General features: G+C 38.0%; 7 protein-coding genes across 7 annotated transcripts in view; 5 read left to right on the top strand and 2 right to left on the bottom strand.

The window, feature by feature from the left end:
• The window catches only part of LOC134812551 (uncharacterized), a 31,978-nt gene extending 27,056 nt beyond the window's left edge, over window positions 1-4,922 (bottom strand). Inside the window, exon 1 of the mRNA XM_063820033.1 lies at window positions 126-4,922. Coding sequence (XP_063676103.1) covers window positions 126-4,922 — 4,797 coding nt within the window. The remainder of the gene's footprint in view (window positions 1-125) is intronic.
• A 5,566-nt stretch (window positions 4,923-10,488) lies between these two features.
• LOC134812167 (exosome complex component RRP41-like) lies at window positions 10,489-13,788 on the top strand. Its single transcript, XM_063819406.1, has 2 exons — window positions 10,489-10,509; window positions 12,941-13,788. The coding sequence occupies exon 2, from the start codon at window positions 12,953-12,955 to the stop codon at window positions 13,691-13,693; it is 741 nt and encodes a 246-aa protein (XP_063675476.1). The 5' UTR covers window positions 10,489-10,509; window positions 12,941-12,952; the 3' UTR covers window positions 13,694-13,788.
• LOC134812165 (uncharacterized) overlaps window positions 10,811-21,372 on the top strand; it is a 31,904-nt gene continuing 21,342 nt past the window's right edge. Inside the window, exons 1-7 of the mRNA XM_063819404.1 lie at window positions 10,811-10,821; window positions 18,596-18,750; window positions 18,983-19,091; window positions 19,208-19,308; window positions 19,509-19,671; window positions 19,794-19,931; window positions 20,159-20,313. Coding sequence (XP_063675474.1) covers window positions 18,690-18,750; window positions 18,983-19,091; window positions 19,208-19,308; window positions 19,509-19,671; window positions 19,794-19,931; window positions 20,159-20,313 — 727 coding nt within the window. The 5' untranslated portion in view covers window positions 10,811-10,821; window positions 18,596-18,689. The remainder of the gene's footprint in view (window positions 10,822-18,595; window positions 18,751-18,982; window positions 19,092-19,207; window positions 19,309-19,508; window positions 19,672-19,793; window positions 19,932-20,158; window positions 20,314-21,372) is intronic.
• LOC134812171 (dolichol-phosphate mannosyltransferase subunit 1-like) lies at window positions 14,036-14,954 on the top strand. Its single transcript, XM_063819409.1, has one exon. The coding sequence runs from the start codon at window positions 14,036-14,038 to the stop codon at window positions 14,747-14,749; it is 714 nt and encodes a 237-aa protein (XP_063675479.1). The 3' UTR covers window positions 14,750-14,954.
• Window positions 16,005-17,301, top strand: LOC134812169 (grpE protein homolog, mitochondrial-like). Its single transcript, XM_063819407.1, has 3 exons — window positions 16,005-16,362; window positions 16,510-16,635; window positions 16,813-17,301. The coding sequence occupies exons 1-3, from the start codon at window positions 16,042-16,044 to the stop codon at window positions 17,005-17,007; spliced, it is 642 nt and encodes a 213-aa protein (XP_063675477.1). The 5' UTR covers window positions 16,005-16,041; the 3' UTR covers window positions 17,008-17,301.
• Window positions 17,663-18,286, top strand: LOC134812549 (bis(5'-adenosyl)-triphosphatase-like). Its single transcript, XM_063820032.1, has 2 exons — window positions 17,663-17,840; window positions 18,012-18,286. Exons 1-2 carry the CDS (start codon window positions 17,663-17,665, stop codon window positions 18,284-18,286), a joined length of 453 nt encoding a protein of 150 aa, XP_063676102.1.
• Window positions 20,321-21,334, bottom strand: LOC134812170 (uncharacterized). Its single transcript, XM_063819408.1, is given in 4 exon segments — window positions 20,321-20,621; window positions 20,624-20,686; window positions 20,839-20,952; window positions 21,101-21,334. Coding segments are annotated over 4 exon segments (477 nt in total). The 5' UTR covers window positions 21,309-21,334; the 3' UTR covers window positions 20,321-20,529.

Raw genomic sequence — 21,372 nt, 5'->3', positions numbered from 1 at the left:
AAAAGGGTAATATATAGTATATTATATGCATCAATTCCTCGAATTCGACTTATTCAATCGGCAACGTTTTCTCTTTGATTTCAGATAAAGAGCAATCAATTTTAAAACTTGATGATCCAACTCACCAGGTTGATACAAGTTACCCCCTGAAAACAGGGGTCATATCTCCCACACTCATCCACATCTGAACAAGAGCTCTGAAGCGGCTCAGAACCCGCAGGACAGTCCAAACACACGTTACTATCCCCAGGTAAGTTGACACACTGCTGGCCTTGATAACAGCCATGCTCTGAACCTACACAACGACATTCCTCACTGTCCAGACAAGGTCTACACTCCCCACATTCTGTCCACATCTCGTTCCAAACACACATCTTACACTTGTCCTTACCGTGACTTGACTCGGAGCCCTCGGGGCAGCAGGAGCATGCAGAGGAGCCTGTGGAGTCAGTAAACATACCAGGAGGACAGAGTCGGCATCTGGAGAAGGTGCCGTCATTATAAGTCCCAACTTGGCAGAGTTCAGCAACCCCAGCTATACATGAGAAACCAGGTTCACAGTCCATTATTGTGGTATTACAGCTTCCATTTGTGCACATATCCACATACTTCATGTCTTCGAGCACCGGGCTACCCCTCCCTTCCTGACACACCCAACCTGCTTTACAATCCTGGCATTCAGCAGACCCACCAAAACTAAACTCAGCCTTGCTGGGGTTATCACATCCTGGTTCTGATCTAGATACTCCCTCGGGCCAGGTGTAGTCAGTGTTCTCATACTCTCGTTCACAAGTAGTACACCTAATCCGGACACCATCACCCGGACATCTGTACCCAACAGTACAGGACTCACAATACGAACTGTTGTACCCAGATATCATCCAGCCTGGAGCTAGGGTCAGGAATAGACCTGTGGTTTTGTTGATCACGAGCTGGAGGTCTCTGATACAGCTGGTGCTGAGTGAGATGAGTATCTCGGTGGAGGAGCCGTACTTCTTATCACCGTTATCTACAGCGTGTATTGTAACCGTGTAGTCAACAAACACTTTCTCGTGGAGATAGTAGTCTATTTGAGACGTGTAGAAACTCTCGTTAATAGGACGTTTCATTTCACCAACATGGTAACTTATCACTTTATTTTCAGAGCTATCGGCATCTGTTGCGGTGATACTTTTTCCTTCTATTGATAAAGCATACAGCGACTCGTAAAGCATAGGAGCATCAGAACTGTCCATAAAAACCGGACAATTGTCGTTTGAGTCCAATAATGTGACGAGTACTGTCGTCTCAAAACTGTATTCTAGTTGAAAATTGGTCATGGAAACTGAAAATGAAAGAATAAACTCTCGAGATCTACGATCAAGCGTGTCGAAATCCATACTGTCTCTCAAGATAAGGAGGAGGTCGTCCGAATCCTCCCCAAGTAAAGAGTTTACTTTCTGAGGAAGTGGGTCTGCTATTGTTACTTCATTAGAACAGTCATAGTAAGCAGGAATATCGTGACCTGGATTTGTATTGGCATCTTCTTCTGTCATGTCAGCAAGATAACTGAACTTTGGAGGTTTCACTACAAAATACTCCTTACCAAGTGTTATCTTAGTAGTATACGGACCTGATATCCCCTGATCGTTTAGTAAATCCAGCTTTGCAATGAGGCCTCCAGGTGGTTTACTTTCTGACATATCAAACCGAAATCGTGGTGCAGGTGAACCACTAGGTTCTATGTTCTTCAGCTCTAGATACAATGATGAAGATAGTGAACGCCGCTGGGTTAGAAAAATATCAACAGGGTAAACGGTTCCAGCCAAGAACATAATTTCAGGATGATTCTTTGTCTCATCTGAAGCTACACACCTCTCAGTGGAGCTAGCAAAGTCTAGCGTACCAAGAGTGACACTGACACCAGAAGAAGTGATAGCCACCATGCTGCAGGGTAAGGGAGAATCATCATCCACTTCAGATAAAAGTTCCAATACTTGCACACCTCCGACAAAGACCCAAACATCATCAGGTCCACCAATACGTATCTCCTGATTATTACTGGTTCTTAAGAGGGGGAAAGATATTCGAGCTGTAAAGTACAGATTGTGAGCGATGAAATGCTTATCTCTGTCAAGATTCCCAGTCGAAACTAGATCATCAAGAGGATACCAGTTTCTAGCAAACCATTTGTACTGATTCTTCTTAATTCGGTCTAAACATACGTCTTGTTGGAGCACGCCTTTAGTATCACTATTCACAGTGAACCATCTTGAGACAGAATCACTAGTGGATGTTGTGTATACAAAAGGTCCTAACAGATGATTAACAAAAGACAAACCAGATACAATATCGTCATCACCAGAGTTTTGAAAATCGTAGAGATTGTTATCAAAATCAAAGAAAGTAGCACTGAGAGGAAAATCCTTTTTCTGGCAGTTCACTGCCACAGAGGCTTTATTCTCCGGGTGACACACAGCAAATGGGGACGGTGGACTGTTCTTGTCACTGGTTGTAACATCTACACTACAAGCAATAGATACGTTAGTGTAAAGTGTAGTTATTGAGGTGGTGAACTCGAAATCACAGTCAGCAGCTCCGCTGAGTGGGACGTTCTCCTCGGTAATCAGTTCATCAGTATCGTCTCTGTAACATTTCACTCTGAATAAGGTGACCGTTAGACATTTGTCTGAGGTTTCACCATTGCAACAAAAAGCACGTTCTTTATTCCACAGAGCAACCTCCCAAAGTTTCCATTTCAAATCAAGCCGCTCTTCTGTTGGTAAGTCATCAACCCATTTAGTAGTCACACGATCAAATTGAGAGATTTGTGGTTCACACAATAACTGTTTCATTGAGGATACAAAGTAATCCTCAGGACCCTTCTTGAATGAAAATGTCCGTCCCTCAAATTCACAGAAATCTATGTTATCGAAGTTTAGACGATAATTTTCAGAGAGAAGTGAAAATGCCTCAAAATTTGAGCAAGAGCAAGGAATGGGGTTAGCCAAAGTGTTTGATACAGTGATTGATGTTGTATTGGCAGCTGCAATGGATTCGAAGATGCTCTTACTGAAGAATTTTAGTCTTCCATTGTTGGAAGAAAAATCAAGATTCTTCAAGGATACTAGACCAGTTTGAGCCTCTATATTTCGAATATTGTTGTTTCCAATATTCAGTGTTTCAATTGCCGCAAAGTTAGAAATCACATCTTTCTCAAAGGACGGTAGATCATTCTCACTTAAATCCAGAAGTGTTAGGCTATGTCTCACTGCAGACAAAGCGCCTTCTTCAATTTCCCTTATTTTATTGTTTTTGAGGGACAATATTTTGAGATTCTCTCCGCTAACGATGATGTCTTTTATCCATCTGGGAATAAGATTGTTATCTAGCTTGATCGTGTTTGTGCAGTCTGGAAGAGATTTCTTGTCAACAAAGCTTATCTTGTTGTTGCTTAGATCTATGTCATGACAGGTTGTTTTCTCAAATGCTCCTTGTACCAATCTTGTAAGTTCATTATCTTGCAAATTTATGTATTTGATGTATCCAACTGCAGCATGTTTTGCGATGAACTTAAGATGAACAGCAGATAGTGCGAGGGTATCAGCAACATTCACGTTGCTAAACGCCTCTTTCTCAATCTTGGATATATTGTTTAAAGCTAGGTCTATATTCCGGACGGAGACATCATTGAAAGTAAAGGATTTAACAATTTTGTAGGGTGAGATATTGGTAACGTCTAGATACGAATAATCTCCCCTACCTGAGATCTTGTTGAAACTGTATCTTTCTATCTCATTGACAGGGTTTTCTGACAGGTCAATTGTGTGCGTCAAACCGATGTTGTTGAAAGAATTTGCCATTATGTCAGTGATGAGGTTTTCTGATAAATCAATACTGTGAACACTCGGTATATTACTGAACATGAACGAGTGTAGGAACTCCAGCCTGTTTTGATGTAGGCTGATTTTGACGGCAGAACCTGTTAAATTGCAAAACATACAGTCGTCCGGTAGGAAGGACAATTGATTATTATCGGCTGAAAACACAACAAAGTCTTTGCCAGAGAATGTTCCATGCTCGATAGTTTTTAACTCATTGTTTGATACAGTGATTTGACTTTCAAGGGGGGTGTCCCTGAATACAGCCTTATTTATCCAGCCAATTCTGTTGCTGTCGAGATCAACATAATCAAGCTTGACATTGTTTGCAAATACATCATCGGGCAGATCTGATATTCTGTTAGAACTGAGATCAAGGCGCGTCAGCAGAGGCATGTCGTTGAACTGATTTTCGTCCAGGAAGCTGAATTTATTTTCTTGCAGTTCAAGCACATTTAAAGAACTAGGAAATGTCCCATCTTCAATCGTTAGAATGTTGTTAGTAGCAAGATATAATTCAGTGAGGTTGGTTAATGATGAGAATGTGCCACTCTCCAAAAACGTTAGTAGGTTTTGATTCAACGAAATATATCTGATGTTAGGCGGTCGGAACAAAAAACTAGGGACAGTTTTTAAATTGTTGTTGTCCAGTCTCACAACTTCCAAGGCTTTGCAAGACTCTGTCAAAGCATTTATCTTAATGTGGTCATCACTAATAAAATTGTTGTCCAAGAAAAGTTCTTTCAATCTTGGCAATGCAGTGAAAAAGTAATCTGGTAATTCTATAAGGCGATTTCCAGATAAATCAAGCATTTCAAGTTTTGGTAATGCAACAGCACTCTTATTAAGAGGAAACAGAGATTGATACTGATCTTTAAGAATCTGTGTTCCAGGAAGGAATTGATCATCTGCAACACCATTTATGTCAGAAATCTTATTGTCTCGTAAACCAAGCCATTTCAACTTAGACAATTTAACTTCTTGGAGCAGAAGGTGGGGTACAGCTGTGATTTTGTTGTCATCTAGAACAAGATACTGAACTTTAGATGTACTGTTAAACATCCTGTAGTCAAGAAAATGTATTCCACTGTACTGTAGCAGAATGATAGACAGAGTTGGAAGATCCGTGAAAGCATTACCAGATATTGAACTCAGAGTTGGTGTTCTATAGAGGCTGACATAATTTAAACTTGGTATGTTATAAAAGCTAAAGTGATTCAAGCTGGTAAGTTTAGTCGAATGAAGCTCAATAAAACTCAAAGCTGTGCATCCACCGAACACTCCCAATTCCATGTGATCAATAGGATTGTTGCTAATATTGAGGTGTTTAAGAACTGAAAGATCTGATAATGCTTCAGCTCTAGCAACAGATATGTTGTTACTTTCAAGACCAAGGTATTCCAATGTACTGGAAACTACCTTGAAGGCATTTGGAACAAATGAGAGCTCATTTCCTGCAAAGGTTGCTAGTCGGAGGGATGTACCTGATAATGAGCTATCAGCAACAAACTTTATCTCATTCTCAGCTAAGTTCAAGTACTGAAGATTAGGCGCATAGCTAAATTGTGCTTTTCTTAGGCTTGAAAGCTTGCTTCTGTAAATGTCAATGCTCGTCAGTGATCTGAAAACTGTTTGAAAAGCAGGGAAAGTCATCAAAGAAGTGCCATCAATTACGATTGTTTTGATATTGGGAAATTTTTCCAATACAAAACTTTCAATTTTGAAAAAGTTTGGACATGACACAATTGATAATTCGGTTACCAAAGAGTATTTATCTCCAGGAAATGAGGAGTTTTGTATAAGATAGAAATTCTGCTGGCGAATTGAAATAGCTGATGTAGCTGTTGATAGACCTGAACAATCTAGAACTTCAAGGTTGCAAATGCATCCAGGAGGACAAAGTCCATTAAGATTATCACGAAGCTTGGAACCATAGTTTTCAGAAACATGCCAGAATCCAAAATAATCTGATCTTTCATAAAATGGCGAGTAGCTGGCTAAAACACCATCATAATGCAACAATGTGTCTGAGAAGGTCTTTATTTCTTGTGAAACAATGCAGGTACACAGTAGTGATCTGAGAATCCAAATTGCTATCATATCATCTCCATTACCTCTAATAACCCTGTGAACGGTGTTGTTAATACGAAGAAGAACATATTATATATGAGAAAACAAGAGTATAAGAATGAACAAGATTCGATTTCAATAACTTATTATATAACAAGTTCGAAATCTGCTTTATCACTTAAATATAAAGTGGGAAATCGATTATGAAACAATTTAGCCTCCATGAGCCTGAAGGAAACAAGTAACAGAATTGGAATAAAAAGTCTACGGGTAAATGCCTCACAGAATGGCTAGCCTCACAGAATGGCCAAATTTGTAAATGTTTTTGTAACTAATTTTTTATAAAAGACTGGTAGGTTTTGTGGATACCATATGAAACAAAAGTCTTCTGGCAACACTTCCTGTGGTGAAATCATTAACTAGGACCACATTTTCTGGCATAAATATGACTGTTTATGTAGAAATTTTGAGCACTGAAAAATTTGTTTTCAAATTTTTGAACTAAGTTTACATTTTGGTGAGAACTTCTGGCACCAGTATGACAGAAGATATTCAAAGAATAGTATTCATCAAACAAAACGAACATTGTTCAATATAGGAAGAAAAAAATGCTAAAATGGCTACACGCCTCACAAAATGGCCAAAATATGCCTCACAAAATTTGTTTTCAAATTTTTGAACTAAGTTTGCATTTTGGTGAGAACTTCTGGCACCAGTATGACAGAAGATGTTTAAAGAATAGTATTCATCAAACAAAACGAACATTGTTCAATTTAGGAAGAAACAAAATGTTAAAATGGCTAAACGCCTCACAAAATGGCCAAAATATGCCTCACAAAATGGCCAAAATTTAAAACTCCTTTTATTCAATGAAACCATAAGTCTAAAGTATTCACAAGCTATTTATCATACATTAACACCCCAGATGGAGTGTTTTTACAGCCGAATGAAGGTTATAAATCATGAAATCAGGGAATATGAACAACGCCACACAAAATGGCCATTTTTGGTGTAGGAAATTATGCCCTTTTTATTCAGTTCTAAGAAATTTCACCTATATGGGGGTGTTAACAAGGCATATTAATACCAGCAGCATGCCTGAAACAAGAGCCAAAGGTTTTAGAAAAATAAAATTTTCTCGTTTTCTTTTTTTTTTGCCATTTTGTCAGGCATTTTTTCTTTTTTGTGAAATAATTTTTCACAGCTCAGTTTTTTCGTGAGTTTTAGGTAATTACCCCATTCCTTAATAGGTTTTCTAAGAACGTGTGGTGATAGAAATTTAAAAAGTATCTCCATCAACAAAATTATAGAAATTCAGATTTGGCCATTCTGTGAGGCATGTTTTTTTGGAGGAAGATTTTCCGGCCAATTTTTCTCAAAGAAAAAATGGTTATGAGATTAAATGAACCCCCGGGAAGAAAAATATGAGTGTCAACTTAGCTTCTTATGAGATAAAAACTGGAATAAAGTGTGTTTTGTGACTTTGAGAGACCTTCCTTTTTTTTGGCCATTCTGTGAGGCAAATACCCGTAGCCTTGCTAGTTATAATGAGCAAATATCTGTGATATCATGAAAATACAACATAAGTTCTAGAACGACAGCCCAACTGACTGTGTTTGAGATACAGGTCTAGTATTCATGACTGACTATGATAACCTAACAGTAATAAATGTTTACTGTAATGAGCTGTTAATGTGATCGTGAGCTCTTTACTCTTATCAGGACAATGTGAGCGATTGGCTACTCTCTTTTGTACGTCGTACTGCATTTAACGATATAAATACAAAGCAAAACTTTTAAACAAGCAAATTACACCATTCCGACCAAAACAAACGGTTCTTATTGAACATTTTAAGTTTGTCAACTGCCACACAATATTTAAACAGAGGCTATTGTATCATGGTTTAAAAATTTAACCTGGTAACCTTGTAGCCTGTACAATGTTCAACCAACAACACACTAGCGCAATTTTAACTGCAGACAACCTGCCGACACATGGTATGGCATAATTACTGGCATAGTTACTGGGCAGCGCTCAGCCTTGCCTGTAATTCCACCGAATCTCTATAAACATTATAGCCTGGGGTCCCCGCTACCCAGGTAAATGACATAACATTGCACTATGTTCAGCGCTTTAAAATTGAACCTTAATAATTAATTGCAAGCATATTGAAAGATAAATATATATAAATACATGATACAACATGATATTTACACATGTCAACCTATTTTAATTTTGTATTTGCTTGTTTGATGGAACAATTCTAACAAATTACGAAGGCGAATTTATATCGACATGAGTCCAACTTGGTGCGCGTCTTTGTAAGTTATTAATTTACAAAGTAGTGCATTGCGCTAGCTATCATGCAATAAAAAACATTAATGATTAAATTGTATTGAATTTATATATTTATAAGGAAATTTAAATTTTATTGCCATTATGCATTATATTGATTCACGATGTCAATCCTTCGCAGCTCGGTGAGGCACAGTGGTGCATCTCGCCGATCTACCGATTGGTTGCGAGAAGCATTATTTGATGCGCGCGCGACCCAGTAGTGCATCGCGCTACAATGCATTATAATGAATATAATTAATATTATGATAAATATAAATAAACATCCGATAATAAACTATAAATTAAAACCAATACACAGTACATATTCATCTAACTATGTGCTTTCGCGTTGTAGCACTATGCACTACTGCACTGGGCCGCACCGCGCATATTCTCGCATCCGTAGATCGGCAAGATGCACCACTGGGCCTCACCGAGCTAGGAAAGATTTATTTGGGGACCTCATGTTCATAATAGAGATTCGGCGGAATGACAGGCTGAGCGCGGCCAAGTAAAGGAAGGATTGACATCGTTGATCGTTGACCATTGTTAATGATCAGGCCCGGCGCGCGCTACTTCGTAGCACTTGCCATCGGGCAAGTGTAGAATAAAGCGGCGCGCGCTACTTCGAAGAAATTTAGACGAGTAACATCCGTCGACGTCCATGATCGTGGATCAAGCTTTCGCGCCACTGCAGGCGCGCTTGTTTCACAAGTAAAGGGAGGCGGGCGCAGTATAAATTATATGCGACCGCCGACCTAGTCGGGCTTCGGCGGTCGAACGACGCACATTAATTCAAGCGAGAGGGCTTTGGTTAAAGCATAACCGCGGTCGGTAAGGTTTCTTAAAGCTATTCAACACGCAAACAAACTTATTTTTCATCTATGGTTCGCTGGCTAATTATTTTGTCAAATGATGCATGGAGTAGTTCGCTAGCTGTTTGGAGGACTTCGCCGCTTCGACGCGCCGCGCAAACTAGCATTTTTGCTTCGCATCGATATCGATGGGTTGACACTTGTAGCGCGATGCGTTACTGTGCCGCGCCGCGCACTCAATGAGGCTTCTCACAGCGACATGGCTAGATTGGTGAGATGCGCTACTGTGCCGCGCTACTGTGCCGTGCCGCGCCGAGCTGCCATGAATTGACAACGTCAATTAAGGTTGACACCGTCAATCAATTCGCTGTTTATTAGTTTCATGATTAAAATACTGATATATTAGTTGGATATAATAGTTGGATATATATTCGAGACAATGACAGATAAAACAAAAAGTTATATTAGGAATCTAGGACAATTTTTGACGTCAACGCCATCTTCAGGCTTAAATTATTTGTTATATATTAGTGTTAAAAGTATTTTGTATTAAAATGTATTAATTTAATACTTTCTTTGTCTCTTTCAACCGGATATATATTCAACTATTGGCTTTTACTAATTCGCTCGCAAAAAATTTTACGTGACTTTTATGGTTTTTATGGTTTTGCAGCCGTACAAAACGGTTTTACATAAACACAAGAATTTATTTGAAATTTGGGCGAGCGATTTAGTAGAGCGCCAACTATAAGTTAATTTTGTCGTCCACTATTTCAAATTCAAAATGCGCGGCGCAGTTGTTACAGATCATACAATTTCATATTTTACTAAATATTGCCAGTTTCTTAATTACTCTCAACTCTGCCATATTTAATTTTTTTGAACATTCATCCAAAACCTTAATCTGAGGGTTTTCGGCAATTCACATTTTATTTGGTTGCACTTTTGGTTAGCGCAGTCTTAAATTTTCAAATGACGTGGTTTTAATTTGATTGACGATGTCAACTCATCGGGATCGTTGCTTTGCGAAGCAAAGCAACGATCGACGATGCGAAGCAAGAATGTTAGTTCGCGCAGCGCGTCGAAGCGGCGAAGTCCTCCAAGGTTTAAATATAACGGTCAAATAGCAAAGTTTAGTTTCAAGATCACGATTTGTGAGCACCAGTACCTTGAAAATCACAATCCTCTCGCCCCACTTGATTTATTCCTGAAATTCAGTTTTCCTTGCAGACATTGAGTCGAGCTCAGGGATTAATTGCACTAAAGGGGCCTGAACCTGACAAAACCTGTCATCTTCAAGTGCTGGAGCATCACCAACTCTGAACTCTGAAAGAGGCTGGGTGTCAATTGTGCACAATCATGAAAATTCGCGGAGTGTCTGATGGGCGAGGGACCGAACCGCTGGTTGTTGTAAAGTAAATTTGTGGTATGTCACTTTTAAATGACTGTTTTATATATTACAAAGGGTTTTATTTTCTACACTGGTTTTTAAAAAATCTCTACCGTGTTTATTAAATTAAATTTATTGTGTTGGTCTCTTCATTTTCGAGGGTGTCTAACCTTACAGCTAGACAATTACCATTGTTGAAATTATCTGTGTATATCGTTTGAACAATTTTTTTCCTTTTATTAGTTGAAAGGTTTGCAGGGTTTAGAATATAAATATGGATTGCTTTTCCATGGTTTTCTTGTATGCTGGATTGTTTTCGTGGCAGTGCACACCTGTGCATTTATTGTTGTTATTGTACAAAAGGAATAGATGACAGTCCGGCGGGTTCATCAGGTTTATTATTGTGATCGAATCCTTTAAGTGTAGTCTCAAGTATCAAAATTATTTCATAAGTAACAATTTTTCGTCAGAACTGAAGACATTTGTGTCCTAATGGCCTGCCCTTGCTACACTGATTATTTCATCTGAAATACTCGTTCCACAGTTGATGAATACTTCTATACATATTAAATCCACTGAGCTGAGTGTCTTAACAGTTGAGGTCAAGTTCGGAGACAACCTGTACATTTTTTACTTTTTTAGAAGTGTGTGGTGGAGCCAGCTCAAAACAGACTGAAACTCCCTGATTATATGGCTGACAAGACATTTTTCAGGACTTTCTCTGAGTAAAAAAAAAATTAAAAGGTTGAACGGTTGAGCAGATACAGGTGGTATTAAACAAACCCTTAAAAGGTGGAGATTTAAGGTGGAGACTGGCTCTGGTTGATGAAACTTTTGATTAAGGTGGAAAAGGTTATTGGTAACACAAACTACATCAAATTTGCAATCTGATGGTTTTATCAATATTTTATTTAAGTGCTCAACCGAGGTGGAGAAATTAAATGCACTTTTCAAAGCTGCTCAACCGGGGGTGGAGAAAGGTTTAGAGAGTTCTAGGTTAGCTAGAAAGTTGCGTCTCGGCCTTTTCTACTTCCCGTTAAATTTTGTTTTTTCCATTGACGCTCAACAGGGTGGAGATCTTTACAGTAAAAAGCCTGTCAAACATGCCTAAATTCATTGATTTTATCACTAATTCTAATCTGCTCTGTTAACTGCTACTGTAGGGGATCATAAAACTGTTACCCCTTCTGTCTTAAAGCAAAGTGTTCTAGCAAATGAAAAAACTATCAAAGTTGTGAAAAGGTGCTCAACAAGGTGGAGAAATTGTTGATTAAACATTAAAACATTAAAAATGCATTAAAACTGGCCCCACCGGGTTGAGTTGAGCTTTGGCAGTTGATTTCTGGAAGAAATAACATTGGGTGATCCTTTAGCATGTATACAACTCATCAAACTAGCCATCAACCACTCAACCGCGGTGGAGAACCTTGACTTCTGAGGTCAAATTTACGCCCAAATTTGCCAAATTTGAGTCTCCACCTATGTTGAGTGTACTTTTCAGTAAGGATGCCTTGTAATATGAGTTGGTAGATGATTTAGAATCATTGGTATTGCAAATGGACTGCCACAGTCACTCTACAGCTCCTAAACTACAGAATAACAGATTTTGAACTGCATGTTATGCTGTCTCCACCTCGGTTGAGCCGATTCTGAGGATCCTATTCTATGAAATATGATTGGTATAACCCATAATATTAAATATTAGGACTTTGGAGCAATTAAAAAGCATGAGAGGGTTAGTTCTAGTCACTTATATTAGCTCATGTAGTCAGTGAGCTGCTCCACCTGTGTTGAGCAGACAAACCTGCTCAACCGGCACTTTTTGAGTACCCACCTGTCTTACATAACTTTAAATTGTGAAATTTGGAGTAAATATTTTTTTCATAAGTGATTTACAGCTCCTTTATTTTTGTAATTTTCAGGTGGCCACTGTCTCCACCAAGGTTGAGTTATTTAAATTTTGAACCCAGATATCATTATAGAAAGGTTAGGAGTATAATATCTGAAGAGCCTGTACCCCTTGGACTGTCAGAGGAATTATAATTAATTTTACCGTTTATGGCAGTGAAATGAGTGTAATTAGTGACTGATTTTATGTACAGGTTGTCTCCGAACTTGACCTTGATGCCACCATGCCTTTGTGTCGGTACCTTAAGTACTGCTGAGACGAGAATGCTGAGACAAGACATCATTAAGGAAAGTCTCCTGTAAAATAAAGGAACATTTTATCCTTATTATCCTGGGGTAGTATCGATTCATATTTATGGTTATCCAGATTACAACCAGATTAAGAACTGTATGCAAAACAAACCAGCTCAACCCATCTGTGTCCCTTAGTTAGTTCACCAATCATTTTGAATTGTGAAGAATTGAGTTAACGAAATTTTAAAATCTGTTTTTACTTTTCTGTTAAAATATAAATAATCTGATGTGAGTTGAAGTACCTAATTTATCATTTTCTCCACAGCTCTAAAACTAAATGTCAGAAATATTATCACCTGAGGGATTACGGTGTGATGGCAGGCGTCCACACGAAATGAGAAAATTGAAATGTGAAGTTGGCATTGCTCAAGATGCAGATGGTTCAGCAATTGTCGAACAAGGATACACTAAGGTACTTGTCACAGTGTATGGTCCAAGAGAATGTGAAAACCGTGCTAAAAGGACTAACGATCGAGCAATAATCTCTTGTTCTTACAACAAAGCAACATTCAGTTCTGGTGTTCGTATGCGGAAGATGGTAACTGATAAGAAGTCCACTGAAGTCAGTGTCATGATTCAAAACACTTTTGAAGCAGCTATATTGTTAGAAAAATTCCCTAAGTCCCAGATTGACATTTTTGTTCAAGTATTGCAGAGTGATGGAGGTGAGCGTTGTGTTGCAATAAATGCAACTACGCTCGCATTAATCAATGCTGGTATTCCTATGAAGGATTATGTTTGTGCGTGTGCTGCAACAGTTTACCAAGATACTGCACTATTAGATATCAATCATCTAGAAGAATCTTCAAGAGGACCTCTATTTATGTTAGCAGTTATGCCTAAATCAGAACAGATTGTTCAATTGCAACTTGACAACAGACTTCATAATGACCATTTAGATAAAGTGGTGAAACAAACTATTCAAGGTTGTAAAGATATGCAGGTGCTGTTAGATCGCAAAATAAAAGAAAGGACAGTAGAGGCAGCTGCTGCATATGACATAAAACCCAGAGTGTAATGTAAGTTACACTGTAAGTCTCAAGATTTTAATTATTTTAGTATGGTCTGACAAAATGATAACTACTGCCCTGCTCACCAAATTGTGTTTATCTGTTTAACCCATCCTCAATCTGATCTATAGCTTTAAAGTATTTGAATCACATTTATAATGCCACATTTTGACAACTACAATAATATGTGATGTATCAAATCTTTTGCCTCAAATGTATTCTTGATATTTCTGATGTGGCCTTAGATGCTATGTTTGATTTGAGAATAAATTGCAAAAATATCAATATATAAAAATTGTTTTCTGTTTAAATCACAATCGATATATTAAACTCTTCTCATGTTCCAGGTAATGGTAAAGTATTCCGTATTGTTGCCAACTTATAATGAAATAGACAATTTGCCAATTATTGTCTATCTTCTTGTAAGGGAGTTTAAAAAGAATAGTCTCGACTATGAAATAATCGTGATTGATGATAACTCTCCTGATGGTACAATTGAAGTAGCCAAACAACTGCAAAACGTGTATGGGGAAGACAAAATATTGCTGCGGCCACGTCCTGGCAAACTTGGTCTTGGCACCGCATACATTCATGGATTGAAATCAGCAACTGGAGATTTCGTCATAATCTTAGATGCAGACATGTCTCACCATCCCAAGTTCATAAAGCAGTTTATTGATCTTCAGGAGAAGACCGGCAGTGACATTGTGACTGGTACTAGATACAGAGAAGGAGGTGGAGTATTTGGATGGGACTTCACTCGTAAGCTTATCAGTTGTACAGCAAACTTCCTGACTCAAATAATGCTGATGCCAGGCTGTTCAGATGTCACTGGAAGTTTCAGGTTGTACAAGAAAGAAGTTTTGGAGCAGCTTGTATTATCATGTATTTCTAAAGGATATGTTTTTCAGATGGAAATCATAGTTAGAGCAAAGCAACATGGTTTTTCAGTGGAAGAAGTTCCGATCACATTTGTGGATCGAGTTTATGGAGAGAGTAAGATAACCAGTAAAGAAATCATTGGATTTTGGATGGGCCTGATGAAATTGTTTGCCACTACATAATACAATTACTGTAATTGTTGTTTTATTCTAGCTTCTGATTAATGTAGCTGGGGTACTTAATTTTCATTTTTTGCTAAGCTTAACTTCTTGATTATCACATTTTTAGATTAAAGAGTCGCAATATTACTTGTTTTAAAGTTCTAACTTATAAATATCAAATAAAGTTGACATTACCACAATGAATGTCGATAAACATAACAGATAAAATTTGATTCTAAATTTTTAAAATGCAATATTGGTTTCTATTCACCTGGGTTAAGGCCACAGGGGGGGGGGGGTCCGAGGTCGAAAAAAAGTTTTTTGCCAGTTGGCAGACCACGTACTATCTGACGCTTGCACACCACCCTTAGCCCCCCAGAGCGACTAGTTTGTCGTAAAATAGAGGTTAACTATTGCCTTTTTAATCAGTTAACCTCATAAATAACCAGTTCTTAACATTTTGTTGCTCTCATCACAAGTTAAACTTATCAATGGGTATCAATTGGCCATCCAATGTGAACAGAACTATTATATGTCCTTTATTTGTTGGAAAATTGAGGTTAACATATTTTCTCAGAATCATGGTCTTTTGACTCTCCTGAACAATTTATTGACCACCTCAAAAACCTATCTTCTTCTAGAGCTTTTATCCATTTCACCTCAAATTTGGAACTTATGTTCCTGACATAAATTTAAAAGTTTGTTATGTAACGATTGTTGTAATTTTGCTCCTAACTCTTTTTATGAGGTTAACCATTTTAAATTTTGTAAATTTTGTAATTCTCACTCATGGTTAACCTCATATCTCAGCTTTGGAGCAAGATATCATAAATCGTTACATAACAAAAACTCAAAATACCTTTAAGAACATTGTTGCCAAGTTACAAGGTTCTAAGTCATAAACTAAAAAAGAAGATAGATTTTGAACACAATTGCATTTAAAGTTTTCATTTACAATAGAATTACAGGTAAACCTCAAAATTTAACGCGCGATATCTTCAAATAGGAAACTTTGTTTTCGGTAAGGACAAAAGCATTTGAAAATTTAGATCGAGCTCTACAACATATCTCAAAATCTCAAAATTGACCTCGGACCCCCCCTGTGGCCTTAACATATTAGTTTGATGTATTTTATTGTGTAAAGTTAGACTTATGTTTTTCAATTTCAGTGCTGTAATTTTTTCAGTTTGTTTGACTTTGATACTTAATCTGGATAAACCTATAAGTTATATATAATATTCCTTTAGATATATGTACCATTATACTACTTTGGATCTTATCATTACCTAGAACACTTATATCCCCAGGGTAGGATGCACACTATCGTGAGGGTAGCCAGATCGAGATTAGCATATCAGAATGTAATATGCTCCAGGGTCTCCAAGCTGTCATCTCAGTCAGCTGAAAGTGAGACTACAGAGAAGGTGGTCCCTGAAGGTGATGCAGAAGATCCATTGGCTTTAAAAGATGTAGAGATAGCAGCTCTTCAAGCCAAGCTGGCTACCGAGAAAGAACTTTTGACAGATCTGAAAAATAAATACCTTAGAGCTTTGGCTGATGGAGAAAATGTTAGAAATAGAGCCAAAAAAGAATTGGAGAATTCGAAAATCTTTTCTATCCAATCTTTCGCAAAGGTAGCTATTTTCCCTATACAGTATGATCAAATTGTTCTCATATATTCTTAAATAAAACCTTTGTTCAGATTCTATAGATTAAGAAAATAATAAGAGGACTAATATTGTGATTGTATTTATATTTTATTCCGACCGGACACCCTTCAGGACATGTTGCCCGTATCAGACGTTTTGGAGAAAGCTCTTGAGAGTGTACCTGAATCAGAGAGAAGCAGCAAAGTGTTAGCTAACTTGTATGAGGGGGTGTCTCTAACACACAGTCAACTTCATCAGGTCTGTCATTTCCAGCTTCATTCTCTCTTCTATCTGAAATATGATAGTTTTAGTGCATGTTTTCTAGCAGCTTTCGCTAAATCAACTATCCTATAATTTTGATTTGTAGACACCTTATTTTGGTCTGTAGACAAAATTCAATAAGTGGTCAATAATTTGATAACGTTAAATATTCAGGTTTTTAAGCGACACAACCTGGTAAAGATAATACCGCTGGGCGAGGAATTTGACCCAGTGTACCACGAGGCTATGTTCCAAGTACCGGACCCGACCCAGACACCTGGCACCGTGATGAATGTTATCCAGTCTGGGTACGTGCTGCATTCTAGATCTATACGTTCCGCTAAAGTGGGTGTAGTGAAGGAGACTTAATTTGTGAATAAGGAGGGACTAATTTATTGTTTCTATTGAATAAACAAATCGATAAAATAAAAACGTAAAATCTAGAACTTGAGCCTTGAGGATGTTTTGGCCATTAAGTATTATAGATTGCTGGTCAAACGTTTCTCCCAGAAGATGAAATAGTCTATAATTTGCTATTTGCATAGTGTGTGACCCTTATAATTAATCTAAGGTATCTGAAAGTCAGTGCCTGCTTGCACAGGACAGTGATTATTTAAATTACTGTGTAATTTAAAGTTTTATATAGATTTTTTATCAAGTTGATGTCAACGATGTTTTATTTATTTACTAGTTCGTCTTAGTCTTAGAAATTTTATTTTCAGTTTTATCACAAACTATATATTTTCACCCTAATTTGGACATTATATTCTCATACATACCTGAAATTTAACTCACCAAAGCATGCTTTAGTCATAGTGTAAAAAGGTTTGGTAAGAAACTGAAAGCAAAAGGACGAAGTTCTTAACTATTTATAGAAAACAACAGCTGTCACGTGACAGCTACTTAAACTACTCAGTTCACTGTATCGTATCTGAACCAAAGATTGTGCAGATCTTCGAGGAACTGAAATCTAATTCCATTGAATCTAGTAACAACTACCAGTGCATAACTCATGAGAACGAACATGCTAAAGTTTGGGCAGCATGTAATCCAGCAGAGTTGTGTGTTCTGGGAAAGCAAGCTCAGTTTTGCGTTTGTCAACATTAAGCCTGTATTACCTGGTCATGTCTTGGTATCTCCTAAAAGAATTGTACCTTCTTTTACCAATCTCTCTCCTGAAGAGAATGTGGACCTCTTCAAAGGTTTGTTTTTGTTGTTGTTATTAAGAATTTTTTATCGGTCAAATATTACCCTGCATCTTACTATACATAATGTGGACAATATTGTCACCATATCGTTCTCTTTTTACTTTAACTTGATAATCTACCTAGATGAAATAGTTTTTAGTTTCTGACTCTCCCTCTTCTTTTCAGGAGCACAGCAACTGGCATCCCTACTTAAAACACACTACAAGACAGAAAGCCTAACTCTGGTAGTCCAAGATGGAGTTGACGCTGGTCAATCAGTCCACCATGTCCACATTCACTTGATGCCTCGGCAGGCTGGTGACTTTGCTAACAATGATGATATTTACGGAGAGATCGAGAGAGTAGATAGTACCACTAGTGAGATAAGGAGTGAGATGGAGATGGAAAGTGAGGCGATGATTTATAAGGAATTAGTTAAAGAGATGGGGATAACATCATGAATTTATAGATAAAAAAGCAGTCGGTTACAGAGCAGCCCAGTACCCTTTGTATATATAATTATCCCATCTGTTGCATTATTACCTGACTAAATCAGAGGGCGGCACAATACACGCTTAACCACAAAGTCACTTTCAAGTGTCATTCGACCGTGAAACAGCCAATGAACCTATTGCTGCGACAACTCTTGCTTGAATATTATTGAACACTATAATATCAGGTGTAGAAGTGTAGAAATCTGATTTATTCAATCTCACTCAATTCATCAAATTATAGCAAAAAAGTCTTTACATTCCCTAATTCACGATCAGGATGTAACAATTCCATGTCACCCGAACTTCACACGGTCTTTACCTGAGCTTCGCACGAGCTTTACACGAGCTTTACACGAGCTTTACACTCACAATGCCTGACATCTTGCAGACTACTGACCACTACAAACACAGCAGAAAGTGGACTCTATCAGGTTCACGCAACATTCACCTTTCCTTCACGTTATAAAATCAAATGTTTATAAAAACAAATGTTTTGGAAACCAATTATCCGTTCTATAAACCAGTTTTAATGATAACTGATGAATTAAAATTTGATTGGTTCTTAACTATGTAAAATTTGATATACTCCATTTCTAGATTGAGATCAAATTCCCAATAAACATATAAAATGAATATTAAACTATAAGACAACACACTGTTAAGGGAGATGGGGCGAGGAATGTATGGCATGTCTGGTGTTCTTGTTGGACGGCCACCGGACTCCCGTGTCAAAGAAAAAATCTCTTCTAAGCGAGATACACCATCTTCTAAGGTAAGTTCTATCTTTTGGCCATTGGGCTTCTCTTAATATGTATTTTTACTAGATAGTTCGATTTTCATGTTTCTTAGTAACTCTTCCGATTTTATTGTAACCGTTCATCTGTTCAGGACTTCGGATGAATTGAAAGTAATGCTACACGACTGTGACTTGTCTAGAAGCCTCAGCAAGATCTTGATTTCAGCTTTAGCGCACACTCAAGATGATATCGGTATGTGATCATATTGGAATCATTAACTCTGGAAATTAGAATATTTGTTGCTAGTAGTAGTGCAGTATTATAAACTCCTGAGAGACCCGAGTGGTCCCCTCCCCCTACCCGAGAGTCACTTCTAATGGATGTATGGATGTGCTTGTCCAATTAAAACTTCATTAATTGTTTAGTTGTTCGACTTAATTATATTCCGGCAGGTATCGAGAGTTTGCTACTGTTAGAGAAGCACATACCTTGCACGGTACACTCTCACTCTATCAATATTCTGGAGGAAGTGAGCAGGAGGTTCTACGAGCAGTCTAACAACCCCAAAGTTGCTGGCCTCCTCGCTAGAACTCTATCTCAACTCATAACTGCAAAGTAAGTTTCTGTTTTTATGTAAACAAATTGTTGTTTATTAACAAGTTGAAGCTTTCTTGTAGTGAACGTTTTGTTGTTCAAATATATTATGACAAGATCTAAATTGATGTCTTGTCCATCAGTTTGGAGTTACGGAACGAGGTGATAAGAAACAAGCTAGTGGACAACATGTGCGACTCTCTGAGACCCTCCGGAGAGCTGATCCAGAATGTTATCCTCACATTCCTCCTTCACTTCAACTCTTACTCCCCTTTACATCAGTAAGCGACTAAGTGGATAATCTGATCGTTGGGTTCAGTTGTCGGTCACCCGCGACTCCATATCTAAATTATCTGCATTTACAAGGGAGTAACTTTAGATATAGATCTTTGTGCGTCCAAAGAAATTGAATTTGGAGAAGTAAAAAACAAGTTTTTTTCACAGTACCTATTAACTCTAGAAAACAAAATCCAAGATAATGCACAAATACTAATTTTCAATTTTGCAGGGTTATATCGGAGTTGCGACTAGTGAAGTTGATCCACAACACCATCAAACTCCTGTCCTCCACAACTACTGTTGCTCAATCAATGTTTCTAATACACAGTTTACTGTCTCATGAAACCTTCGCCAACAAGCACAAAGCCGCTATTATCAGTCAAGGTAAGATTTAGAAATGTGTGCTGTCATAACTAATCCCCGCGAAGATAATTATGTGGCTATGATGCTAAGAAGTAATATATCTTTAAAGAAGTTCAAAAAGCTGGTATAAATATTAGTCATTGAGGTTATTTAAACACTTTGCTAGAGAAATACGGGTCACCCCAGCGTTTTTCTTCACAAATTCGGGGTTTTTAAAAAGCTGAAGCAGTTTCAAGTCTATACTCTGGGAGGAAGGACGTTCTCCTGGAATCGACCTCTGTAGTTGCCAGGTGGGGAGTAGTTGCAGCAGACCACTGTTCTGCTTCCTTCTTAGCTTCAGCGCATCCTAGTCCAGTGGAACTCTTCCAGACTACTTGTGTAAAATGTCCCGTCCCTGAAAAGTGGGAGAAATTCAGTCAATGTAATGGGACTTTAAATCTGTGAACAAGTTGCACCTTGAACACCTGAATGATTAAATACAGGCTGCTAATGCTGTTATTAAGTCAAGAGTAGGAACCTCCGAGGATCAGGACGTTCAAGACTTACTCATGCTGAAGCCCCCGTTACTGTAGTTGTAGTATTTCACCTCATTGTACCAGAGGTCAACAGCTGCTCCAATCTTACTTCCTCTGCTTCCCCACCCACCGTACAGGTTCTCTCCTGGAAATTTAAATTTGTCAGTCAGAAAATAGATTGTGATTCGAATTAAGCCGCACACAAACACTGAACAGTGAACTGGTCGCATGATTATAAAATGTTAAAAAACAAGTTAAGTGAAGTATCAGTGATGTAAGATAAATCCCCTTACCGTATCTACTTTTGCTGTGAGAAAACTGTCCAGTTCTGGCCAAATAGTCGCAATGTTCCTGAGCATGGGCTGCGGCTCCACTGTGCCAAGCCATGGGTGGTGCACCATGCTTAGCTCGGTATGCGTTGTGCTTTGTCAGCGCATCACTGCGCACATCAGCACTGATAGTGGTTAGAAGAGCAAGAGCGCACGTAATGATAACTAACATGGTGAATACTGAGTAGGGTTCTCTCCAGTTCTAGAAATGAACTTATATATCTGTCCAGCTGGGG

This window comes from Bolinopsis microptera, chromosome 3 (assembly GCF_026151205.1).
Source record: "Bolinopsis microptera isolate Bmic1 chromosome 3, MBARI_Bmic_1.0, whole genome shotgun sequence".
Lineage (NCBI taxonomy): Eukaryota > Metazoa > Ctenophora > Tentaculata > Lobata > Bolinopsidae > Bolinopsis > Bolinopsis microptera.
The sequence above is the reverse complement of the archived record's forward strand: the minus strand, read 5'-3'. Positions and strand labels throughout refer to the sequence as shown.